A 24,121-nucleotide genomic window follows, 5' to 3' on the forward strand; every position below is an offset into this window, starting at 1 on the left:
ATTAATAACAACGTGTTCGTCACTTGATAATAATGTTTTGTATTTTACGATATGATTTTGTTAATTTCAGTAATTGATACTAAATGACATATCCAATAACACCATGCGTATAATGTTAAGATATTAAATTAATATTCCAAGATCATTAAGTGTTCTCATGATTTTATTAATTTGGTATATTATGAAATTATGATGAGATTTCATGAATTTTCCGATCCCGAAAATAATTACTAACAACAGCTACAATGTTACAATCTCAAGCAAAACGACTGTTAAATTCGAAACAATGTTACAACAGTTAAAGATGAAAAATCTTCATCTCCGATCCCTGTGTTTCACCGTTCGTGTTCATACGGTCTCGCCACCGAGTGTTGCCAATTAACGCTCCGTGACCTCAATCACGACGTCACGACTCATTTACATTATTAATCGAAAACTTCTCTGATTGTTAAAACAATAAATAAATCATCGGTCGTAAAATTCAGGCTTTAATATGTTTTCCATTTGGGTATCGGTAAAAGGGGGGGGGGGGGAGATAAGAGAACGGCAATAACGGGTTCTCGTGAGAATCGTTCTATTCGAATAACTTATAAATTACATAAAAACTTAACGCGCCAGTTACGCTTACAAACAAATTCCCTTGTTCAAGTCTGAGAAGATTTGCAGGCACCGTAATAGTTCTCGGACACGTGGCGCACGGCGCAAGTAAACGTCACATAAACACAGAAATATGTATAATACACTAATAAAAGTATAAAGTCCGACGCGTTACGGTTCAAAGGGGATAACGCGCGCATCTGACAATGAGTCGTCGTATAGTCAGAGGTAACATCGCCGGCGAGCTATTGAACAAAGGAGATGCTATTGAAATATCTGTCTCGACCTCGGCACGTGCCGTACGCAAACAACTGCCTGAAAACTATTCGACGTAGACTAGGATTTTCAGAACTGATTGTTCATCGTACCCGTACACATAGCATGGAACTTGTTAAGAGTTTCACTATTCTTTCTTAAACAGTTTCGCTTAAGTCCCGATACTTTTTGAGATCTGTACAAGCGGGATCCACGAAGGTTTGGCCACGATCTTTGTTCTAGGAGCAACTGGCTTCAGAAACTATTCTCTTTCCGTGGAACATTGCTCCCAGGGCAATTCGTGTCCAAGCCTGAGAGTATTTTTGTGTTAGGGCTGCGATAAAGTATAGCTTCTATCGGAGCTCCAACACAATGTACTCGAACTAGCTAGCTCGGCGCCGCGTTAACTTCGACTAAACAAGGGGTTTTCAAGATAAATCTGGTACCTGCGTTACGTGGGTTACAATACCGTACGTTGAACCGTACGATAGGAATGTCTCGCGTCGCTGATCCGTCCCATCGTAAAGCACAGTGAGATTCAAAACAAGACCGTATCAGGGTTGCGAACGACCTGGGTACCGCAATGGTCGAGATGGCTGGGGGGGGGGGGGGGGGGAGGACAGCTGAGAGACGCGTGTAAACATGAATTGACATTGTCTGTACGATCAGTATAAGTCTACCTTAACTGCGGAGGAATATGGTCGAGTTGCCAAGTCAATTTCTACGACCTTGTGCAAGAGATAGTTCCTAAAAAAATATTCGATACTATTATCATCTATTGTCTACATACAAGTGGTAAAAACAGCTCTCGAAGTTGAAGTTAAAAATACATTTAGCAAGCCAGAGGGTGTAGTCGTCCAACAGGTTAGACGTCTCTAGGTTCTTGACCCCAACATCGAGGGTAGCTTTCACCCATGGATCTAGACGACAGGGCGGGGTATTCCGCACAGAAGCTTCATCGAAATCGGCTCGTGCAACTCGACCACGCGAGATTCGATTAGATCCGCTACAGTCTGACACGATCCAATCGGATTCTTCACGATCCTTGGGGGCAACTGGTTCCGCGTCGACGTGTCTGGGCGAATGGCGACGCGCTCGTCTCGGTCACGGTTGCGCCCGTTTCCGTGCCGGTTGCAACAGTAACGACATTGGAAAAATAAACGCGTATTATTTTGATCTCTGTTTCTTAACTATGCATACCTTACGATCTAATTGGTTCGCTGATGGCGCAATCGTCCGTTGACGCACCCGCTGACGACGACAAGTATGTACAGTGGCTGACGCGACGGTGCAGACATAAGACACGCGTTCGGCAACGTTATTGTCGCCTCCGTCGAAGACATCGAGGAGACACGTGTCTCCGTATAACACGAACATCACGTCGTGGGAGCGTCGTCAATTATCTTCTCGCATGCTAACCGCAACATCCACGCGCGTTCATTAAATAACTCGCATATCTTGTTACCCTACTCGTATACCTTGCGCGCAAGTACTAATTTGAGGTAGACCCTGTAGAACTATCGAATAACAAAAATATAACAACTATGCACGACGTCCGACATCCGAACATGAGACCCTCCTCTCCCGCCGTCGTTGCTCCGTAATATCATTTCGTTGTATCCAGCTACCGAAAGAGCTGTCTCGAAGGAACCATAAGCCGTTCCGCGATACGCGATCCGCTTTTGTTTAGGCCCAGTCTGTCTACGATCCTCGACGATCGAGAGGTAGAGAGAAACGGGAGGAGGGGGCTCGCGGAAAAAGAAGTAGCGTTTCAAGAAGTTGCTAACTGACTCGCTTCCTTGTCGCTCGATAATGTAAGGAACTATGTGATACGCTCGAGGGCCCCGGCCAGGCGACGCGTCGTCGATCCTGCTGGCCGGTCATCGAACACAGTGATCGGCTAGTTATCGAGTCCAAGAAGGAACAGTTAAAAGGCCATAGGCATGGGCTTCATGTTGGCCACCGCGCTCATTCGCCTTACAGGGCCGGTGAATCTCTTCTCAATCTCCTCCAGAGATCGACCGCGGGTTTCCGGCACGCAGAATATCACGAATACGAAACCGAACAACACGATCGCGCCGAACAGCCAGAAGGTGCCGTATGCACCCATCTGCCGAACCATTTCCAGGTACGCTTTGGTTACGACGAACGTGCAGGTCCAGTTGAAGGCCGTCACCACGCTGGCCGCGGATCCGCGGATCTTCACCGGCAGGATCTCGCCCATCATCAGCCAAGGGATCGGCCCGAATCCGAGCGAGAAGCCGATCATGTAAATGATCAAGCTGGCCAATGGCAGCCAGCCGATCGTTGACACGTCGGACTTCAGCACATCTTTCACGTAGAAGAAGCCTCCCAGCGAGATCAAGGTCAGGACCATCGACACCGCGCTGATATAGAGCAGGATCTTCCTGCCGAGTCTGTCGATCACAGCTGCGGCGACGAACGCCGAGATGAAGTTCACGATCCCGACTATGATCGCAGATAAGTTTGCGATATTGCTACCGGCGTCCTGTTGACAAACGGTCGTGATTAGACTTAACTACCGAGTGTTAGGTGCAAATTGACCATTACTTAGCATCGTCGACGCTTCATCACGGTCAATTCACGCTTGGATAATTGGCTTGTTTAGTTACCTCGAAGATTCGGACTGTGTAGAACACGACCGCGTTGATTCCTGAGAACTGCTGGAAGAACATCAGGCCCAGAGAGATCATGAACGGCTTCAGGTGGTTCTTGTTGAACAGCTCCATGAAGGCACCCTGCGACCCGTTTCTCTCGCTATCCACGTGCAATTTTTCTACCGCTGTCAGTTCCTCGGTGATGTCGGTGTCCCGTCCGCGCAGCCACTGCAACGATTTCCGGGCGTTCTTCGTTTTGCCTTTCGAGATGTACCATCTTGGCGTTTCGGGGATCATGAACATTAAGATCATGAACGGAATCGGAATACACGCGCCCAGCAACGCGAGGTATCTCCAATTGATGTACATACCCGCTACGAAACACAGTAGGATTCCTGTGGAAATTGGAGATAGAGACATTTAGTGCCTGAAAATTGGATACGACATTGTTCCTTGGATGGCTGAGCTAGCAACTCGTAGAACTATGGTTATCAGCCTGTGTTAACTGCCAAGACAAATTACCATAAAATCCCATAGAATTCAAAAGTGGATAATTCAGTTAAACGAATTGCAATCAGATCTAAAATTGATTAGATTACCCATTTAATCTTTTTACCTAGACCCCCCCCCCCCCCCTTAAACCCACTAAAATCCATTGCAAGTTGATTCACGTTCCGATGAAAATAATTTCTAAGACTAAGAACTGTGTCACCCGCGCATGATCGGCATACCGAGCCACTCGACAAACCGAACGTATGTGAGTCAGTTCTAAGAAGTCTTTAAACTCATGTGCCATCCGAGGATTGTGAAAGACAAGTGTTTTCCATACCTGTATTACCAAGGGCGGTAGGCAGGAGACCCAAAGTGCCCCGCACCTCAGGCTGCAGCGTCTCGCCTAGATAGACGGGCAGAGACAAGGACGCGATGCCGACGCAGAAGCCGCAAAGGGCTCGGCCAACGAGCACCATCGCGATGTTCGACGACAGGGCGATAAGTAACCAGGCTGCAATCGAAACGTGCTAATTAATACCCGGGGCGTTTAATTGGAAGCTGCTAGGTTTAACGGGAAAAAATGAAGGAATGATACCTGCGATGAAGGGCAACGCCGTGCCGAGTATAGTGTTCTTCCTGCCCAGGTACTCGATGCTGGGACCGCCTGCGATACCGCCGACGAGAGCGCTGAGCGGCATCACCGATCCGATCCAGGAGCCCTGGAACAAGAAAGCGCGCGTTGAGGCATCGCGGCATGGTGTGTACCGGCTCGTAACGGCTTCGGCTAATTACGCGAGCCTGATAGCGCGATCTTGCGAATCGATCGGGAGTACCGGTGCCGTCGAGAGTGATCGTCTGACGGCCTTGGAATATAAATAAACGCGGCGGGAAGAAAGGAGAACGTCATGGAAGGAAGGAAATCGTTAGCGATCGGCGCCGTATCGCGACCAAAGATCGTCGAAGTACAAGCGAAGCCGGCGCGACGACGCAACGAGGGACGAAACGGAGGGAACGCGGAAGTATCAGAAGCCCGTCGATTTAACTCGGCCGCGAGCTCGTTCTCGCGCGAGCGAAATCGCCGCGCGGGATCGTTGACGAAGGTTACGACGGGATCGAAACGCGGCGCGCATCGATCAAGCGGCGGCCAATCGCTGAGCCGGGATCTCGAGGCTCGAGGCTGGCCTGCCCACTGATGATTATGCCAGCCGCTGACCAACGGGGTCGTCATCGAGCTATCAGCCAAGTCCTACCATTGACGCACTCGAGGTTAAAGTTTTAATCATCCATTGACCCGAGCCGATGTCTGAGATTCGCCGACGTACCCTTTCGGTTTCAGCCTCGCTAAACGATCGATCGATCGATCGATCGATCCAGAACTGCCTCCTTAATCGGGAATGAGTTGCTACGATCGTCCGAACCGAGAGAATTCCAGTCCGATCCGCTAACAGCGAAATTGTAAACTTCGGACACTCCGAGATACTTCGAACGATCGATTAGATAGGTATCAATTAGATCAAGATCTTTCGATTTAGAGAATCAAGAATTTTTAAAGCTTCCTCTGATCTGATAAAGAGATTCGGACGATTGTAATTGTTCTTGTTCGTTTAACGATTGTCGAAAGGAGCTGTGCGAGTGTCGCACGTGGAGGTGTGGTCCCGCTTCTAGTCGCGATTTTTTGTCCGTTAAACGTTTGATAGTCAGGAAAAAATTCGTTTTCATTCTGCGCCGAGTATCGACGCGACTACAGTGGCGTACGAGATCTTTCCGGCAGATAGTGCGGCTGGTTTGTATTCCAGATACTCGAAGGATTTCTTACCGATTGCCGGATCAATGATAGGCCGTCAGGTGGAATAATAAATTGTCATACACTCCGTTCGATAATTAGTCCTTCGTTACTAGCCCAGTTGTCTACCGTAAAGTAGTTCACGCCACTGCAGGTCGCAGTGATTCTCAAAACGGGTGCATGCAGCGAATTTCAATTCCTTTTCTATCGCGTTATTGACGTTATTAACCCTTTTGATACGGGGTTGACTGTTTCGTAAGCCGATGCAACTGAACTTTAAACGACACAGCAACGACAAGCGACGTTTGTTAAGATACCGCACAAGGAACAACGGTCCTGTCTTTTGCTGGGAAATGCTGCCGGCTACGAGCTAGATCATTCCGGTGGCGATCGGATCCGTTAGGAAAGCGGCTCCGTTTCTGCGATTCTATTACGTCCTAGCATCGCGACAGGTGCAGATCGAATTTCCGGCAACTTCCGCGATAACTTATCGTAAACGAAGTCCGAAGTTCGAGGGGGATCGCGCAGTCCTTGAACGTGTTCGAAAACAAACGTGCCACGCTGCTGTCCGGCTGGCCTTGGTTTCGTTTCCCGTTTTGCGAGAGAATCCGGATAAAATTGTTTCTCTTTCCGAGCGGAACGCGGGCGAGATTGCTCGCGCGATCCCCCTCGAAGCACGTTTGTTTTCAAACATTCCCGTCATAGCTAAAACACCCGTGGCATAATCTCGTGAGCGGCGCGCAAAGCGTGTATTACCTCGTTTGCATCGCTCGCAGCGAAACGACACCCAACAATTATCATTAGTACTCACCATTTGATCCGTAACCTCGAACGTGGCCGTGGCATTGTCGCGCATGGAGACCAGCGCGGGGGAGGTGTACGCGCTGGAGTAACCGACCACCATGGAACCAAGGGACACCGTCAAGGCTGCCAGCACCTGTGGAACAAGAAAACCGATCGTTACGGCCTTGAAATCCTCATTGGTTCCGTAACTTTGCTATCGGTCGCGAGGATATATTCTAATGCCGTTAAAATGAACTTTCGATAATGTTTTTCACGCATGCAACGGTTGCAATTGCTTAGACATCGTCCAATGTTCGAAACTACATCATCGACCTTGCCCCACGATTTATTTTACAGTTACGGTAATTAGCATTTGTTTGATAGCCGGGCGAGAGACAAAATTAAGCTGATGAGAGGTTAAAATATAATTTATCGCGATTTTTCAAAGATTGTTATGTCCTAGATATTTGAAGGGATGAGGATGACCAGGAGTCCTTAGTGACTAACGCTGTCTCTTCTTAAGCAAGAAGAGGCGACCAAGAAGTCAAATCTTATTTCGATTTAGAAGAAATTAGTAACATTGATATTTAGCTGATAAAATCTCCGTCGCGAGCTTGACTTGTTCTTATAGCGCAAAAGGTTAATCCCTATAATTGTGCTACCGATCGCATAGATACCTTCCACCGAGTTCAGATAACTTTTCGAAAGTTTTGAAACATTGCTAGAACTCGTTGAAATATCCTCTCATGTTCTAAACTTTGTTATTCCTCCCGTAGACGTTTTCTAACTGCGTTAAAGTAGACTCTCAACGTTATCAGGTCTGAAACTCTCCTATCAATAGACTCGCTTAAATTTAGCTACCAATGGTCTTCCATAAACGTCTAAAAACTGTGCTACCAATCGCTTAAACTTCCTCAGATGCCCGAACATCCTTCAACGTCGAGCACGTTGCTACAAATCACTCGGAATCGTCCTCTAATTACTAAACCATGACTACCAAGCGATTCCCGCTATGCTTCGATCTCACAAACCTCGCCACCGTTCCCTCGGCATAATATCGATATCGAAACGATCACGCGCAGATAATAAGTGGCTGCGATGTATTCTTGACACTCGATCCGAAAGGACGTTCCGCGGTCTCGCGGTCATGCGATCGCGGAAAAAAAGGGAAGCGACGCGCGGTTCGATCGCGGCGAGGGCGGTAGCGCGGCGTCGTCCTCCTCCTGGGCTGGAAAAAAATCTCGTTCGTTGGATCGCGAGGTCCGCGCGGAAAAAATAAAGTTTCGTTACGCGTATCGCCTCGGATACCTGAGTGAAGGTGCACTTAGCGACTGGCGCGTTGCCCGGTACTTCGATGTTCACATGGGTGTCCGCTCGCATAAGAATCTTCATGGTCAAGGGTTAGGACGCTGCCAAATCGGGCCGATGAAAACAAAATCTCGCGGCGATCAAACGGAAACTTTCCGCGCGCCGATTAGTATCGATTCCGGCCGGATCGAAACTCTGTGCTTGCTGAACCCCGATCCCACAAGCGCGGCGACGTTCACCGACGCGATTCCGCGATCGCGTTAGAAGATCTCCACCCTCCTGCGGTTCCTCTTCCGGCAGATTGATTGCTGTCGTTCTATCGTCTGTATTACCCGCGACGTCGGCGTCGACGTCCGTAAAATATTGACGCTCGTTATTGACACTCGTGGACCGACGGGTGGTTCTCCGCTTATATAGGGAACGATGCTGGGGGGCCGCGAAGCCTATCCCTTCCCTTTTCGCGGCGAGGATCCATCGTCCGCGAATCGGACGATTATGTACGTGTGTATATATACGCGCGTGTATGCGCGCGGTCGTCTCTCGTTTCGCGTTAGGTCCTACGCGCGAGCGTGACTCCGACTCGTGCCATTCCGTCGGTCTTGCCTCGGCGCACCGTTGTGACCGTTCCACGGACCACGTGGGTACCGTTTTCGAGAGGCCGTGACATGTCACGAGCTCCGCGCCCCGGCGGGCGGAAGGGGGTCGAGAAAACCAGCCGCGAGGGCGGCAGCTCGCGCGAACCCGTCCGACTTGCCGAAACAATTCCACTCGTGATTCCGTACGCGGATCACGGATTCGGTTCTCTAGACCAGATCTTGGGCGAATCGTCGCCGATCCGGCGACCTTCTTCGAGCGTTGCGTAACCCGCGGAGCCGCTTTGTCGAACCGCTGCGCGCCGCACATTTTTCTCTCTTTTCTTTTCTCTCTGCTTTTTCCGCGTGCCGGTGCGAAACACAGCCCCGCGATCGTCGCCGCCGTGAATAAACGCGAGCAGCGGATCACGTTTCGTTCGCTTCGGTCGATGCTTATCCCGAAATTCGCTTTTTAACTCTATTCGGCTAATCGAACCGACCAACGGGGTGAAAATATTGATTCTCGCGTGGCTCGAAAATGTTAAGCTCGCCACGCAGAGCGGAACACAAGCTGTCCGAAAGCCTTGCCGCGGCACCGGAAGCAGAGCCGAAACCGTCACGCGGAAGTAGAATTTCCGGCTTGCGAAATGTTGCGTGTACAAAACAGCGATCGTGTGTGTACCGGCTTCGACTCGGATCGGTTTAATATCGTCTCGAGAAGGATCTCGTTGTAACGTATACATGGAAAGTAATTAAGTCGGCTGGGTTATTATCAAAAGTACGCAAGGCCGCCGGCAGCAACGCCATACGGACGTGCATGCACGGACAACCGTGCGACGCGTGCATGCATACATGCATTCGTTCGTTCGTTCGTTCGTCGCGAGATCTTTTGTTTTCTGTAATTGTCTCTCTTTCGAGCGAAGCGGCGACGAAACACGCGCAAGCTGATCGGCCAGATGCGCGCGGACGTGTCGGGTTCCGCGCGTGCCCTCCTCGTTTCCTCGTGCGTTTCGCGAGCTGCTGCTGTCCCGCACTTGCATTCTCTCGTCTTGCTGACTCGAAACCGTAAAACCGAGATCTTAACGCGAATTTCCGATCTCTGCTGCAATTTCAGATTCGGCCACCTCTCGTCGACCTCTTAACCCTTGCGCTGCGGTTCATTTAACCGAAAAGTTAACTTTCGTCCTTGCATTTTCTACGTCGGAAACATCGGAATGTAATTGGTATCTGTATCTGCTACTGTCTTTTTATTTAGAAACATGCTATTTTCTGAAGAATTTTAAAAATAGTCCAAAGGTGACTATTTTGTTGCATCGTGTATTGCAATGATTTTATCTGACGATTCCGTCGATATCGTATTATAATCGTGTGAAACGAACCTCAGGAACATAAGAGCTAGAGCGAGGTTACTGATGCAGAAATCAATTCAGCTATTCAATTGGGCCTAGAACGCACGAAATCAACGGTCTAGCAATAGCGTATATCGCGTCCGCTATTCCCCCGTTTCCAATGCTGCAAGATAAAGCTGACTTTTATTCGCCAATCCGATAAAATCAGCATTAACCCAATTAATCGAATAATCGTACTTGTGAAGTCAACTTAAGGGTTAGATTCCAAAGCAGCGTCACTTGAACGTTCTCAATCTATGCATCCGCGTCATCGTAAGCGCAAACATTCTTTTCGTTCCATCCTCCGTATCTCCGATTCATTCGTCAGAGGTTCGAGCGATCGAAATTTTCCAGTAGAACCGAACCGGTGATATCTACATTCTAACATCCGCTATTGATCCAGAAAACATTTCAGATAATGTAATTGAATCGTATTTATTTCTATACACGGGCAAACGTTTATTTTTTACAACGACGGAAAGTATGACGAAAGTATGAGGTAATCGGATTTCGTCCGAAACGGAATTGTCACAGAAAGTGTTACGAATGTGGATCGCGTTTCTACCGTTTTGTGCCACTTTCGGGGATTTCCTGGCGCAGATCGGAGACGCGAGCCCAAGTAGCGCGAAAACAGTCCGCGATCTCGCCGAAAAATCTGTCGAGAGGGAAAGCGGGCCGATCGAGATCGCATCTCTGCTCGAAACAACGAAAAAAAAAAGAAAGAAACGAGGCGGAACGACGGTCTCGTCGTCGTCTTTCATAACTCGGTCGGGCGTGCGACGTCGGGCCTCGTCGTTGCTCGCGATGTTTATTCGTGTACGTCGATTTGCGCAACACGAAGTGCATCTGTACGCAACGCGTGGATGTCGTAAACGGCGAAGATCACGATCCTCTCGAGTTTAGCAGCGACCAAGGGGGGCGGGGGAAGTGCCGCGCGGCATGCGCGACCATTCGATTCGATTCGATCGCGATCTAGCTTCGATCCCGAACGATCCGACTCGATCCATCCCAGCCACGGAAAAACCGAACTCTTCGGGTGTGAAGAATACCGGAGCGGAGCGTACCGCGGCGGCACCGATTACTTAAAGGAGTATTTATGCGACAGGTTATGCGTTCGTTCCGCGACAATGCGAAACATTTCCACGTAACGCTTTAACGTAACTTAGTTTTTTAATTTGCAAAATACAAATTATTTAGACCGATTGCGACGGGTGGAAACTATGCAACAAGCATTTCTTTTTTAAATCGTTTTAACGGATTATTTATTTTTTCTACTATATTAACCCTTCGCCGAAACTCACCCTGTGCGAAACGCGTACGCTATGCTGGTTTACTCAGATCCAGCTCAGTTTTCAAAAATATTTCAGTCAAAAATTATAAATACTATCTAGTCCCAAAAATTATAAATACTATCGAGTCCCAAAAATTTCAGACTTAAACTTGAACATCTTAAAAAACATCACTTCCTTTATTAGAACTCGATATCTCAATTCCAAATATATTGAATTAATTATTAATTTCATTCTTCTTCCGGAAAGTTAAACGGCAAATCTATCCACAAGAGCATAAAATTTTCCATCCATTAATGGGACTAGCGTTTTACTGAATTATTTGCCATGAATACGAAATAGAGAATCCAAACGGATTGTTTGCAATGCATAATGCTGGCAAGTACTTCATTTCTAAGCGTTTCGAAGCGTTCCGGGATCGATCGTCGCCAACCACCGCGCAAATAGCATGACCGCGCATTGGCTGGTCGGACCATAATTAAGAGCGTACCGAGAATCCAGTAAACAAAAAAATAAAGATAAATAAAGTACCAGATAGCGGACTACGTAGGAACCAGGAAAGACCAATTAAAGTGCAGATAAGCGCAATCAATAAAGAGCAATGAAAACAAGTCTGGTCGTACGGAGAAAACAAAACACGGATCGAAAAAAATTGAAATCAATAGCAAAGAACGTTGTCGTTATTATTCAGCGGCGCGCGCGAGCCCGAAGTAAAAGACCAACTTTCCTGGGATCGCGATCCGGAGAAATATTCGTGGAACGATCGGTCCTTCGGGGTGGAGCGGGCAGGTTCGCCAGGGACACCGGAAGTCACGATCAGTAGAATCGAATTCCAAGACGCTCCCGAGCGCGAGGGGCATTGAGCCGCGATCGAAAAGTTTCCTCGTTTCCCCGTGCCATCCGTCTCGCGTCAAGTTCGACTCCACTGCGAGCCGAGGCGAACCAACAAATGGATCAAGGTTGCCGCGGCGTATCCTTGAGGCTGGTACGCGAGGAGAAACGTAGCGGCGGAAAACGTAACCGCGGCCGTGCGGTAGAAAGTTTCGCAGTATAAAAATCGCGGCGCGGCACGTTTTTCGATTCAAAGCGCCGCACACGATCGCCGTTTATCAAGGATCTATCCGATCGACGCGAACACGCTCGTGCCGGCAATAAAGCGCCGCGATTTCCGCAAATTCTGAGGTAGCTCCACGATCGAGTACTCTTTATCGCGCTCGGTATCGTCTATGTTTCATTTATGACGAGCGAGAGGAAATGTTGGCACCGCCCCCCCAGGGACGACGTCACCGAGTTGTCAACCAATGGGAAACCGCGGCTAGCTTTCGATAACGCAGCGCTCTGGTTCAGAAAAACTAAAGGTTGTTTCAAATTCGACTTCGAAATTGTATATAATACTTTTTGCTTAAAATGATTTCACGGACATGTCTCCAAACGTACAAATTCAGTGACGTCGACGTCTAGCAAGGTGTAAGCATCCCTGTCGCGATTTCCAACTTAGGACTGTGAAAACGTAGCATAGACATTGCCCGACCAATTGCGAAAGACTTCGGCAGTTCTACTAATTATTTAATAGAAGACCATTGGTTGAAACTTGCGGATCTCCGAGCCAACAAAAGCGTAATGAATTTACCTGTGTAGCAACTCGCACGGTCGGCGTCGGCTCCCTCTGAAACTCATCGTGCAGCTTCTCAGGATCCTTCGGCGACTTGACATCCTGAGTGCTCATGGTTGACCCTTTGACTACCGTATAGGGGGTTTGTTGACCGGCCAAAAGCGGCTGCAGTTGCTTGTAACCGTGGTCGAGGTCCTTGTCGAGGGGATCGTAGATGCGAGACCCGTGGAGGGCCTTCTGATGGGTATTCCTCAGGTTTTGTTCATAATAGTGGCTGACTGGTGTTGTCGTGGTGTTCCCTGCCGGGGGACTCTTCCTTTCCACTATGAGAGCGGTCTGGCTATTGAACGGGCTCGCGGTTGTCGCGAGGGTGGTATTCGACGAACAGTCTAGGCTGATCGTTGACGATATCGGCCCCGAAGGCACCTTCGTATAGTTTTTCTGTGGAACGCTTAGCTCCTGGAAGCAGAAAAATGTTTCGTTAGATGTTGGTACACGAGCCTTCTGAACGATCTAGGAACGATCTAATCAGCGCACCGCCGATCTACTTTTATTTTTACTGATGGGAATTATAGTTGACAAGAAAGGCAATCTGATTAATGATTAACGATTATAACTCGATAAGTATTATAACTAATCTATAATAATTTATAATACCGAACGAATTACATTCGTTGATCACTGATCAGATCACTGATTGTCCAACTCTGGCAGGAATCTTGTAGTTGATGAAGGACATTTTTTTTCAGGTTTGGTTTTAATAGAATAATATATGGAGGTAGGAAATTTGCACAAAGATCAGGCATAAGCAGAGGTTACCCTCGAGACGTTTCACAGAGAGAGAGAAAGCAAGATACATGTCTTCTAGATGCACAAAGTTGTGGCCGTTCTACTATGAAATTGTTTATTTACAAATCGAAAGAGATACTTTTCTTGAAAATAATCGTAATCTTACACTGTGCCGCAAGTGTTCACCATATTGTAACTAACGAAACTTGCATCAATTAGTTTTCACAAACATTTCTAGGAAAAATCACTCGGTTAATAGATTAAGATAAAGTTACATCTGCCACCTTTCTCTCTCTCTCTCTCTTCCTTTCTCTTTCTCCGGAACGTCATAGAACGTTTCCGGGGCAAAGAGCGCTCCGTTGCCTGGTTTTCCCGAAAGGGGACAATGGCGACACGGAAAATCATATCAAATTCACATCGAAGCCTCGAATCACTGCGGTCACTTTTTGGACACACCGAACCATAACCGCCCCTACAAAGGGTTAAAGGACGCGAGAACGTACCTCTAATTGCGACTCAACCTTTCTGCGTCACCGTACGGTTCCGTTCCTCGTCGCGGTAAAAAGGGTTGCCGACGATCTCTCTCTCGAATGACGATGGGAAACGCGGGTTTGGATCGCGACGCGGTTTTATGATCGCGCTTATGGTTAACGAGCCGACGCGGACCTCACTGTCTCGACAGGGGATGAAACTTCAAAGTTCGGGTATTTATACTGGTCCCGTTTATCAGTGGTCGCCCGGAGATGAGCGTCGTCCAACAAACGAAAGAGAAGGAAAGATGATTATCGTAACGAGCCAATGACGAAAAGCGGCAGATGAGTGGAACGTGATTCCCGCTCGCTCGATTAGATGACTTTTACCCCTGGTTTCACCGATAACCTCCTGGTGAACTCCGCGGAGCGAGTCATACACATTCGCGAACCGGCCTGTGGGCTCGTGGACGAACGGTTGACGGGGTGCTGACACTAATTAATCCTCCGAGTTCCGCCGAAATATGTTCCGGGCCTGATCACGCTCGGATGACACGCGTATCGCTCGCTCGCTAAGACGTTATTGACCTTCTAACGGTGACCGTTCGTTAATTGAATACCGTGTGGCGCGTTATTTCGCATAGATTTGCAAATAATCGGTGCGCGTTTCCGTATTTAATCGCGTGCAACCGATCAACACATCGCCCCTCTCCTGTTTGTTGCGATTTCAAGAATGGAAAAAGTCGCGCGGAAGACGTCGCTTTTTCGAACTCTGATCGGAGCCGATTTCCTTGCGAGATCATTTGCTAATTAGTAGGCCTTGAGTCGCGGCAAATTACATGTTTGTAAAATTCAGACAAAAGCTGTCCTCGTCGATCGAAATATTTCTTACGCATCGAAATAAAAATATTAGATCGAGTCATAAATAACTTCCGATGCAGCTAGGTAGAATCTATTAATCGTATCTAGGAATCAAAATAAATAAAATAAAAAACACACACAAAAGTAATTAAAAAAGAAATAAAATAAATGTCAGATAAAAAAGCGGAAGTTATTTATGATTCGACCTAGTTATTTATGATTTCTGTATGTCAATACGAATTCGCATCTTTGTTGCGTACAACTTGCTAACCAGAGATAATGCATTGAGCTGCATCGTTGTAACCGCACTCGCGAAATTAATGTCTTCCAGCCAGCTAAAGGAATCTCTCTCAGATTTTGACAAACTTCGAAAAATTGCGCAAGAATTTACTGGTTCACACGTCGATCATGATCGGAATTGTTAGCAGAGTAAAATGGTGTAAACGTATTGGCATATGAATAAGCAGAAATCCACCTATGCGAATATCAGCTGTCATTGTACGAAAGAATAAATAATAGGGGGAATTAATTAACTTTCGTACTATCGGAGTCCCGCTATATGGAGAACGTTACGCGATTGGCGCGATGTTTTCTTCAATTTCAAACTGCCCCTCGTTGTTACGCTGCGGATCTTTATGCATTCACAAGAAACATAAGCGAGCGTAATTTAAAACAGCGAACAACTTTAATAATCGAAAAATACTAATATAATAATTTTATTATGCTTGTTAAAGAAATGTAGAAATTCCTAAATAATCCCTGTTTCTTAGAACAAATGCCCGTAAATTATTTTGCATAGAGATTCGTAGTCTGCTCATTATGAATTGCAATTTAATCTAACTTTATTTCTTCCCCTTTCGATCTCGATTTTAGAATCAGAATCTTCTGTCGGTCACTGAAAGCTTCAGTCGTCTGAAAACTAATAGCTAGATTGCTAACACTTTGATGATCTCGCAAGTTAGTCCATTTGAATGTTTGCTATTGCTATCGTTTTTACTTTGGACGGGTCGTAGATAACAACGTTCTCCTTGATATATCCGATTGTCCTCGTTCATCGACGCTCCGTAAACCATTATTCATTGTCGTATTGCCGAGAAAACAAGAAGCGCGCGACGAGATAAGACGAGACTTCTTCTTTCCCGCGAATTTCGTACGCGATGGAGTCCTCGGCCTGTGTGGTATATTCTGGGTTCCACGGGGAGCGTGGGTTTCATTTTTAAGCCGTATTACAAAAATAAAAGAAAGGGATAAATATTGTGAATGTTGTCCGATTGCAGATCTTTATGCATTCATAATTCCAAATAGGTTATAAACTAGAAGATACTCAAGTAGATTATTATTATTTCAACTGATCTTTGCATATTTTTACAAAATTGATTATGCAATCATTATAGGAGAATTTGGAAAATAATATTAATTAAAAATTCTAAAATATAACTTCTTCAGTTATTTGATGATAATAGTGTTATTCTAAGTTCCATATAATCTGATCAATTATTAAAAATACAAGTAAATGGTTTATTAAAATTCTTTTCCCATTTAAGTACATAACATTGTCCCCATTAAAAACATTCAAATTAATTAATCAAGAAGCCTACAATTTTCGTTTGCTAAATTATTTGAATAATTCCCAAAAGAGGTACACTGCCTTTTAAAAATTTGTAAATGAATAGCGAAACTATTGTTAATAAAAGGACCCGTTAAGAAACATCTCTTTCAATAAAAAGAACATTCTCAAAATAAAATAAAAAAAAATCGAGTGTGCATAAAGATCCTCGTTCTGACAAATATCATCGTAGAATATTTAAAAGTCTGGTACAGAAGCCGCCACAGGTCGACGACAGTGGCGCGATCTATGGTACAGGTTCTGCAGCAGGATGCAGTCGCGGTCGGACAAGTGGAGCTCGCAGCGAGATGTGCTTGGAACTTGCAGCTGCGATTTTATCGTTCGAGCAGAAACGCAGCATCATTTCCGTTGGATCCGAGGCGCTCGGCGGTCTTTCGAATGCAGGGCTGGCCCCACACAGCTACGGAACGCCTGTTGCGTCGATAATGATCGCGTCACGAATTCGACGTCAGCTTTCCGGGAACCTCAAAGTGCTCGAGCAGAGGCGGTAACGGCATTGAAAAAAAACAGGCTCTCTAGAAATGCAGCTTATGGGATTCGCGGTGGTAGGCGTCGGCTCCAACGGAAAGTACCCTAAGAGACGAAGACGATGCCCGAGTTCTCGAGCCGACGATCTCTGGATCCTATAATCTCGCGTTCTCTTTAAAAGACAGGTCAGGACGTGCGTGATCATTTTCAGAATACGAGACGCCTACGCGTATATATATTTAACGTTCCGTCTGGGCGTAGCTTCAATCGACCGGCAATTCTATTTCCGTCCTTCGAAAGCCACGTAGCGCAAGGGTGCCGCCCTTCCTTCACGTACGTGACGTACGCGGTGGAGCAGACGAGTTCGCATCGTCTCACGGATATTTGGGTTTCCCGCAAGCGCGACCGATGCTTGCGTCACACTTATTTGCTAGCGGCACGAGCTCGCGATTCGGCGATTCCGCGTACAAGGAACAAATATCATCGACGCGCAACAGCGATTTTCCGTCCTTCCGTCTCTCGTTTCGCAGCCCGACGACGATATCGTCGCCACGAGATTCGCGCGTGAGCATCGTCTAAGCTCCGCCGAATCACACCGGCAGCGAAGAGACCAGGTCCGGAGCTCGAGGAATCTAGGGCCGAACTAGGTCTCCGGAAGGGAGATAGATAGGCTTTGGAACGCGTCGCGCGTTGTCCCCGATCCGGTCTCGTTCCGATGGTGATAAAAGAACGACTCTATCGGATTACAACTTGTCCCGATGGCATTGGCAATGAGACACGCGGGAGGTCGATCGAATCTTTGCTGAAATGAATGCGGTAAAACGATAACGTGAACCGTGCGGATGCTAGACGAACAATACACACAGATGGAAGACGGTGGAAAGAAACGATCGGAAGGCACATCGAGCAGCGATGACTGGCGATCACGATTGGGTTCTTGCTTCGTGGGGGGGCGAGGCGAAAGAAACGTGTGAGAGTGAAAGTGCGTCCAACAATGAGAAAGAAGAACAAAGATCAGGGGACGCGATACGTCGCGAGAAGGAAATCCTGTTGAACCGATTTTAAAGGTGCGCGCGACTTTTTTTTTCGGAGCCGATTAAAGCCGAGCGATCCCGCGGATCTAGATAAAAATTGGTCGCGGTCGGATCTCCTCGCCGCGACGCGACGGAACGTTTCTGGACATCGCGTGCCTTGTCCATATCTTCGAGTGAACGGATGCGGCAGAGAAACTATGGCGTTCGGCTAATTCCGAGCGAAATTTCCCGTAGACTTAGTGCAATAGTGACGTACCAGCGGCGTAGAAACTCGTGGCTGAGGAATCATTTTAGCGCTGCGTCCGTGACAATTAACGTAGAGATAAGTCGACTGCAGGGCCCACATCTTGCTGGCCGAAATATATAATATGCTATGAAAAGCGATACAGAGAGCGGGGGAGCGGGCTAGATAATAGTTCTCTCCGCTGTTATCAGCGCGCGTGAACCGCGTTGCACCTTACCTATTCTTTCCCATTTCTCTCTCGTCTCTCGCATTTTCGCGGCGGTAAGCCGCTATCGAGAGGACCATGCGACGTTCTCGCGGAGACCTAGCTCCTGCGAGACTCCCTCCTAGCCGAACCGTATGATAACGACATTGTTTTTCCCGGGACAAATGATTCGCGATAAGTGCGGAACTAGGAAAAACTCGCGGATGACACATAGTTGTTATCAACGCGGGCGTACAGTTTCGCGTAATTTTGCATCTCGGCGACGGAGTCCGTTCACGCGATCACCGCACGCTTTTGATCCCTCTTGATGCGGCAAGCCACGTGGTAAAAGACGAGCTATCCTGCGGGTGCAAAGTACGCGATCCACGGAACCGCGAACAAATACGTGTATCATTTTCATCGGAACGCGTGGCTCTTTCTCTCTCTCTCTCTATCTCTATCTCCCTCTTTCTCTTCTCCGTATAAGGAAACATTCGAAATTGCAATGCGACGTTATTACGCGGCGTACGTCGGATGTTGCGGGAGACAAGTATCGCGGTTGTCGACGACTTCACGTTGGCTAGTGAATGGTGTGGAAGCAGGTCCGAAAATACTTAGAAACTAATCATTGTAACGCATAAATATCATTTATTCAACGTATATTCTCTTGGTTTCTTGCATTACAAAGCTTATGGCCACCTTTCGACTCGGTACACGATGGCCGACAATTCTGGTGAACGACAAGTCCTAAAAGACAATCCAAACTTCGAAATTACATGTAAAAGAGTTTCACGTCTTTCCTCTTTGAACCTCGCGTTACGGAGACTCGCGTCCTGGCGGCCAGAGGAGGTGAGGGACCGGTTGCGACCGGAAACGGTGATCCAGCAAGATCGAGAACGATTGTTCGCTGGATCACGTGTCCTCCGCAAACTCAGCGTCGCGCTCAACCAATTCCCATTAGCGACCGACTCTGGACGATGGGACAACAAGCTGTTTAGCGGTCGGCGAGGTTGAAGAATGGTAACAAAGGGAAGAAACGAGTTAAACAAAAAAAAAACAAAAGAAAACCGTAAGAATTGGTGTTCGGTACAACGGTCGGATCGAAGTTTCGCGGACTGGCGCTCGCGTCCGCGTTTCCGTTCGGGTCAGCTCGGGTAAAGGCGCGAATGCACTAGCGGCTAACAGGCGACATTTTTTGCGAGCGCGACTACCGCGACACGCGCAAACGGCTGCGAGATAACGGCGAATAGTCGAACTCGCTGTTTAAATAATATTCATAAACAAACGTAAGTGCACGATTCTGCGAGCAGCTCTTGCAAAAAATGTCGCAAGTTGGTTTGTCAGCGTATTGGCACCTTAACTGTGTGTATCATGCGATCGATATTGCTCAGGCTGGGTTCGGCGTGTGTGCGTGCCCGTGTGTGTGTGCGTATGCGCGCGGTGGTGCATCGGCGGCGACGGTGGCACGAGAGAGGTGTGCAACCACCGCGAGGAATCCGTGAGAGACCGTACCGGAAGAGAGGAAAACAGGCGGCACGAAAAACAGGAACCGGGACGACGCACGGACAGATCAAAGTGATCGAAATCTGTGATATCCCGCAGCTGTTCCTCGTCGACGGGGACGCGCGCGGTACGACGTGCCTGGCCGGCGGCGTGGGTGTCTCACGGGATCGTGCAATTTCGGGTGTTTCGTGAACGTGTGCGCGCGTGGACGGGACGCAACGCGATCAGGCACAGCCGCGTAAATTACGTGGAAGCGGGACGACGGCGACGGCGGCAAAAGCTGTGCAAACACCGCGGTTTACGGCGACGCCATTGGCACCGACGTCTGCGAGGAAGAACAAACGACCCATGGCCGAAAAGCTAGTTGGGGAACACAGCCGGGGGATGTGCAAAGAGAAAAGGAAAAACAGAGAAGCGTTGTTGTTTCGCACCGGCATCGGCGTCGTTCTCGATATCGGAATCGATGCCGACCACGCGACGACCGATGGAACTTTCCAGAAGCTCGGGAGGGGAAGAAGGAACGAGCCGGCGAGAGCGCGGAACCGTGGAAAGAGACGCCGGTGAAAGCGAGACAGAGTCAGCCGGTGAACAAAAGGGAAAGAGAGAGTCAGAGATACACAGATAGCGAGGAAAAGAGAGAGATAGATAGGAGGAAAGAGAGAGAGAGAGAAGAAGAGAGACAGAGAACTAGGTGGCACGGGAAGCGAAAACGCGGTGGCAGAGAACGGTTTGGTCGGTGGGTCGGTTGCAAGCGGTCGAATACGTGGTTATATGTTACGTGAAAGATAGTAGCACAGTGTGTAATCGTCTTACCTTCGCTCTCGAAGGGGGCACTAGGCACAGGGGCCATTTCTTCATCATCTGTCTTCTCTGAGACCCGGACATCCTGTCGGTTGATCTGGTCCTCTTTTTCTTGAATGAAACTGGGTCTTCCAGGCCCGAGCTCCTCTCGGCTCGTTATCCTTCTTCGCTCTGTCTTCTGACTTCACGGAAAAGCTTCTCGCGGTGTTCTCTGGATTCGTTGTGCGAGGTTGCGCAGAGAGACGTTCTCGTCTAAGGTATTAGTGATGCGGCCGCGCCGCGTGCACGATCCAGCGTGCTTCCTATGCAGTGGTTCCTGAGAGCGGTACCACCGTTCACCACCGCTACCCTTTATCGTGTCGCGCCCTAATGCGCCGTGCCGGCCAGCCTTCCCTTGCTTCCTCCTCTCTCCTCTCTCTCTCCTCTCGTTCTGTCCTAGCCTCGGTTCGGTCCGTCACGTCTCATCTCACTCGCAGCTCGTTGGTGGCCTGCTGGCCTCTTCTTCGGCTTCTCGTCCCTCGGCGAGAACTGCCGTTTTCGTGTTCCGATCGCACCTGCAACGGATATCTGAACAGCGTGTCTCAGCAGCGTATGTCTCTGCCGCCGTCCACCGCGTGGATTGTCGTTTCGAACCGTCCCCGACCGACTCGACTCGTTTCGTTTCCACGACGACTAGGTTGCGTTTTAGTAGCTATATTTAAATGTGTCTCTCCTCTTCTTCGCCTGCTTCTTCTCCTTGTTGTTCTTTTTCTTCGTTTTTGTTGTTACTCGCTGCAGAATCTCAGCTACTAACTTCCGATCCGTCTATGTAATGTTCAACAGATTACAGACGGTGGACGTGTGTGTGCCTGTGTTATCGTTTTGTTTGTGTGTACATGCACACTCTGACGTCGGTTCCGTGTCCTCTGACTTCGCACAGGTTGTCCGAAATATGAATGAAATGCGCTTTTACGTATGTTTTGGAACTTTGCTAATCAGATCGGGGGGTTTGTCGCATTTATATAGAGGCTTGTGCGGCTGTAAGCGCCGCCTCCGCCGCTGGGGCGCGCGCTGTCTGGTGGGGGCACGGTTACCTCCTTTGCCCCTTGACTCCCTCGCCAACGAACCCTACAGCTGCATGCCACCCCTCTTCTCATCTGCCTCTCTTGGCCCCCCACCCGGTGCTCGGACTCGACACACCGTGCTGCGATGGTCCCGTCGGGTCGCCACGCGTCATTTTGCCGCTTCTCACGCAAATCTATCAAGAGGACAGGATAGAGAACACGCGCGAATCAATTTACATGAGCTCCTCGTATTCCCGACGACCCGTGTTGCATCCTGCTCCACCTACGTGCTCTTGTCAGCGCTGTTACTCGATATGGATCATAAGAGATGACCGGGGAACGTAAAAAATGTGCCGCGCGGAGAATGGAAGCGCCATGACTCTCCGATCCTGTCTCGTCTTTCTCTTTCTTCCTTTCTTTCTTTCTTGGCGTTGTTCTTCGTCGCTCCGCGCCGCGGCGAAGGCGATGCGCTCGGCGCCTTTTGAGATTCCCGCGGAAGGTTCCAGTCGTTCGACCTCGTTCGATCACGATCCTACGGGCGCGAGAATTGTCCGCTTTAGATCCCCTCGCTTTCTCGTCCGTTCGATATCGGACGTTGATCCGATCGAAAGATTCGGTATCGTCTGTTCCGTCGCTCCTTTTATCTTCGCAACTTCTTGAAGTTTGACACCTTCTAGACAAAACGTTCAAGTATTGCATCACGCCGGAAGATAGAGTGAGGCAAATATAAATCGAAGTTGTCATATCCTGTGTTGGACGTTCTGTTGTATCATAAGTGCACATGGTGCCCTTCTGTCACGGCGACCCTCCAGAAACATATGTGCCTTCACAACCCCTGGAATAGTAAAAGTAGAATTATCATAATTAATACAGTTTGTAAACTCTGTTCCATGCAATACTCACACAATCAAATCCAAAAATGATTATAGAAGATGGACAGCAGTATACTTTGTTTCCGAGCATCCTCACTGCTATCGCCTGTAACATTAAAGAAAATTGTTACTATTGTTTGCAAAATCGTTGAATACTCTCGGATTGGTAATTAACAACTATGAAACATTTCAGATTTCACAATATTCAGTAATGTTCTTTTAATCAATTCCCAGAAATTGCGCAAAAATAAGCGGTACCTCGCGGTTCTGTATTTTTAAATTTCTCTCGTAAAATCGACGGATCTCGGGCCGCCAACTATTTTCAACTTAGAGCGACAGGCAGCACCAATAGATAGACGATCGCGATGAAAAAAGATGGCATAGAATAACCGGTTTCTTTTGCGTCATCCGCGATTTCATTTTTGTCGCTCTGCTATTCTTCTGTTGCCGCCTGCATCGTTGCAGATTGATCTTTTTAACGCGCGCGTACCAGCCGAGTGGAAACTTTGGTCGTTTAACCCTCCGACGTCGGAAGTTTTTCAGGACCTCGGTACAATGCCTAGATGCATTCAGACCTCAACTCATCGCTACTCTCCGGACATTATGTATTTGTACTATTGCTACATATTTCTTGATAACGCAATTCCTATGTGTTCTTTTATCGTAAGACAAATTGTCTTAAAAGATCCAGCGACAAGTATTAGATAGTTCCACAACTAAAAGATTGTCTTCTAAGCCGAACTCTATCTCAAAATTTTTATCTTAAATCGAAATTGATTCAGAGGCCGTTGATCCAGAGTTTCTAGAGAAATGACTATTGAATCGATGAAACGATGAGTTAGGGTCTAGGAATTTCTCTTACCGAATCTGGAACTGATTCCATTCGAAGAAATTCATATCGCTTCATCGATTCCAGGTAAGACAAGCGTTACATGACGCCTTAGAACGCGTCGCGAAGCGATACGCTAGTTCTTCGTCTGTGAAATGAAAAACGATCTGGAACCCGGTCTGCGGTGAAATTCTTTTGAGGATCCCCGATTCAATTGGAAACGATACGATTTTTTTCTACGTCGCCGATCCAACATCCAAGACGTTTTGCAGCGACGCGCAAAACACCTACCGCGGTGACACCTCTGACGCAGAGGTCGATCTTCTAACGCGCAATGTTTACACACCTCTTGAAAAACATCGACGGAAAATAATGTTTTCTTTTCACATATCGCCTGTGATCATGTTTCTGCGCATTTGAATGATCTGCTGCCGCGACCCGGGATCAACTCTGCTCCCGGGCCTGTTTTCTAGTCGACAAAAAAACGGTCAATTGAAAAATCGAGTTCCTGCACGGTTCATGGAGAATACCGAGTATAGATATACACAAGATGCGTCATGTTCTTTTGATAACGGGCTCACGTGGGACGAGATTTCTGGAGTTATCGCGAAGACAATTAACGCTTTTCTGAACTTGACCCCGGAGCCACGTAACTGTCGATTAATTGAGCACTAAAATTTCCTTATCTATACGAACCCA

General features: G+C 47.9%; 2 protein-coding genes across 5 annotated transcripts in view; one reads left to right on the forward strand and one right to left on the reverse strand.

Annotated features, from left to right (window-relative positions):
* Positions 1-24,121, forward strand: part of LOC144476606 (RING-box protein 2-like) — a 35,175-nt gene that overhangs the window by 806 nt on the left and 10,248 nt on the right. The window lies entirely within an intron of this gene.
* Tret1 (trehalose transporter 1) lies at positions 558-22,535 on the reverse strand. 3 transcript variants are annotated; one of them, XM_078193717.1, is made up of 7 exons: positions 20,691-22,535; positions 12,716-13,156; positions 6,557-6,682; positions 4,558-4,681; positions 4,300-4,473; positions 3,486-3,865; positions 558-3,361 (listed from the first exon to the last, which is right to left on the reverse strand). In XM_078193717.1, the coding sequence occupies exons 1-7, from the start codon at positions 20,760-20,762 to the stop codon at positions 2,780-2,782; spliced, it is 1,899 nt and encodes a 632-aa protein (XP_078049843.1). In that variant the 5' UTR covers positions 20,763-22,535; the 3' UTR covers positions 558-2,779. The 3 variants fall into 3 exon arrangements, with proteins under 3 accessions (XP_078049843.1, XP_078049844.1, XP_078049845.1); XM_078193718.1 differs by lacking the exon at positions 20,691-22,535 and adding an exon at positions 14,347-14,522; XM_078193719.1 differs by lacking the exons at positions 12,716-13,156; positions 20,691-22,535 and adding an exon at positions 7,837-8,213.

This window comes from Augochlora pura, chromosome 10, assembly GCF_028453695.1.
Source record: "Augochlora pura isolate Apur16 chromosome 10, APUR_v2.2.1, whole genome shotgun sequence".
In the NCBI taxonomy this organism is placed as follows: Eukaryota; Metazoa; Arthropoda; class Insecta; order Hymenoptera; family Halictidae; genus Augochlora; species Augochlora pura.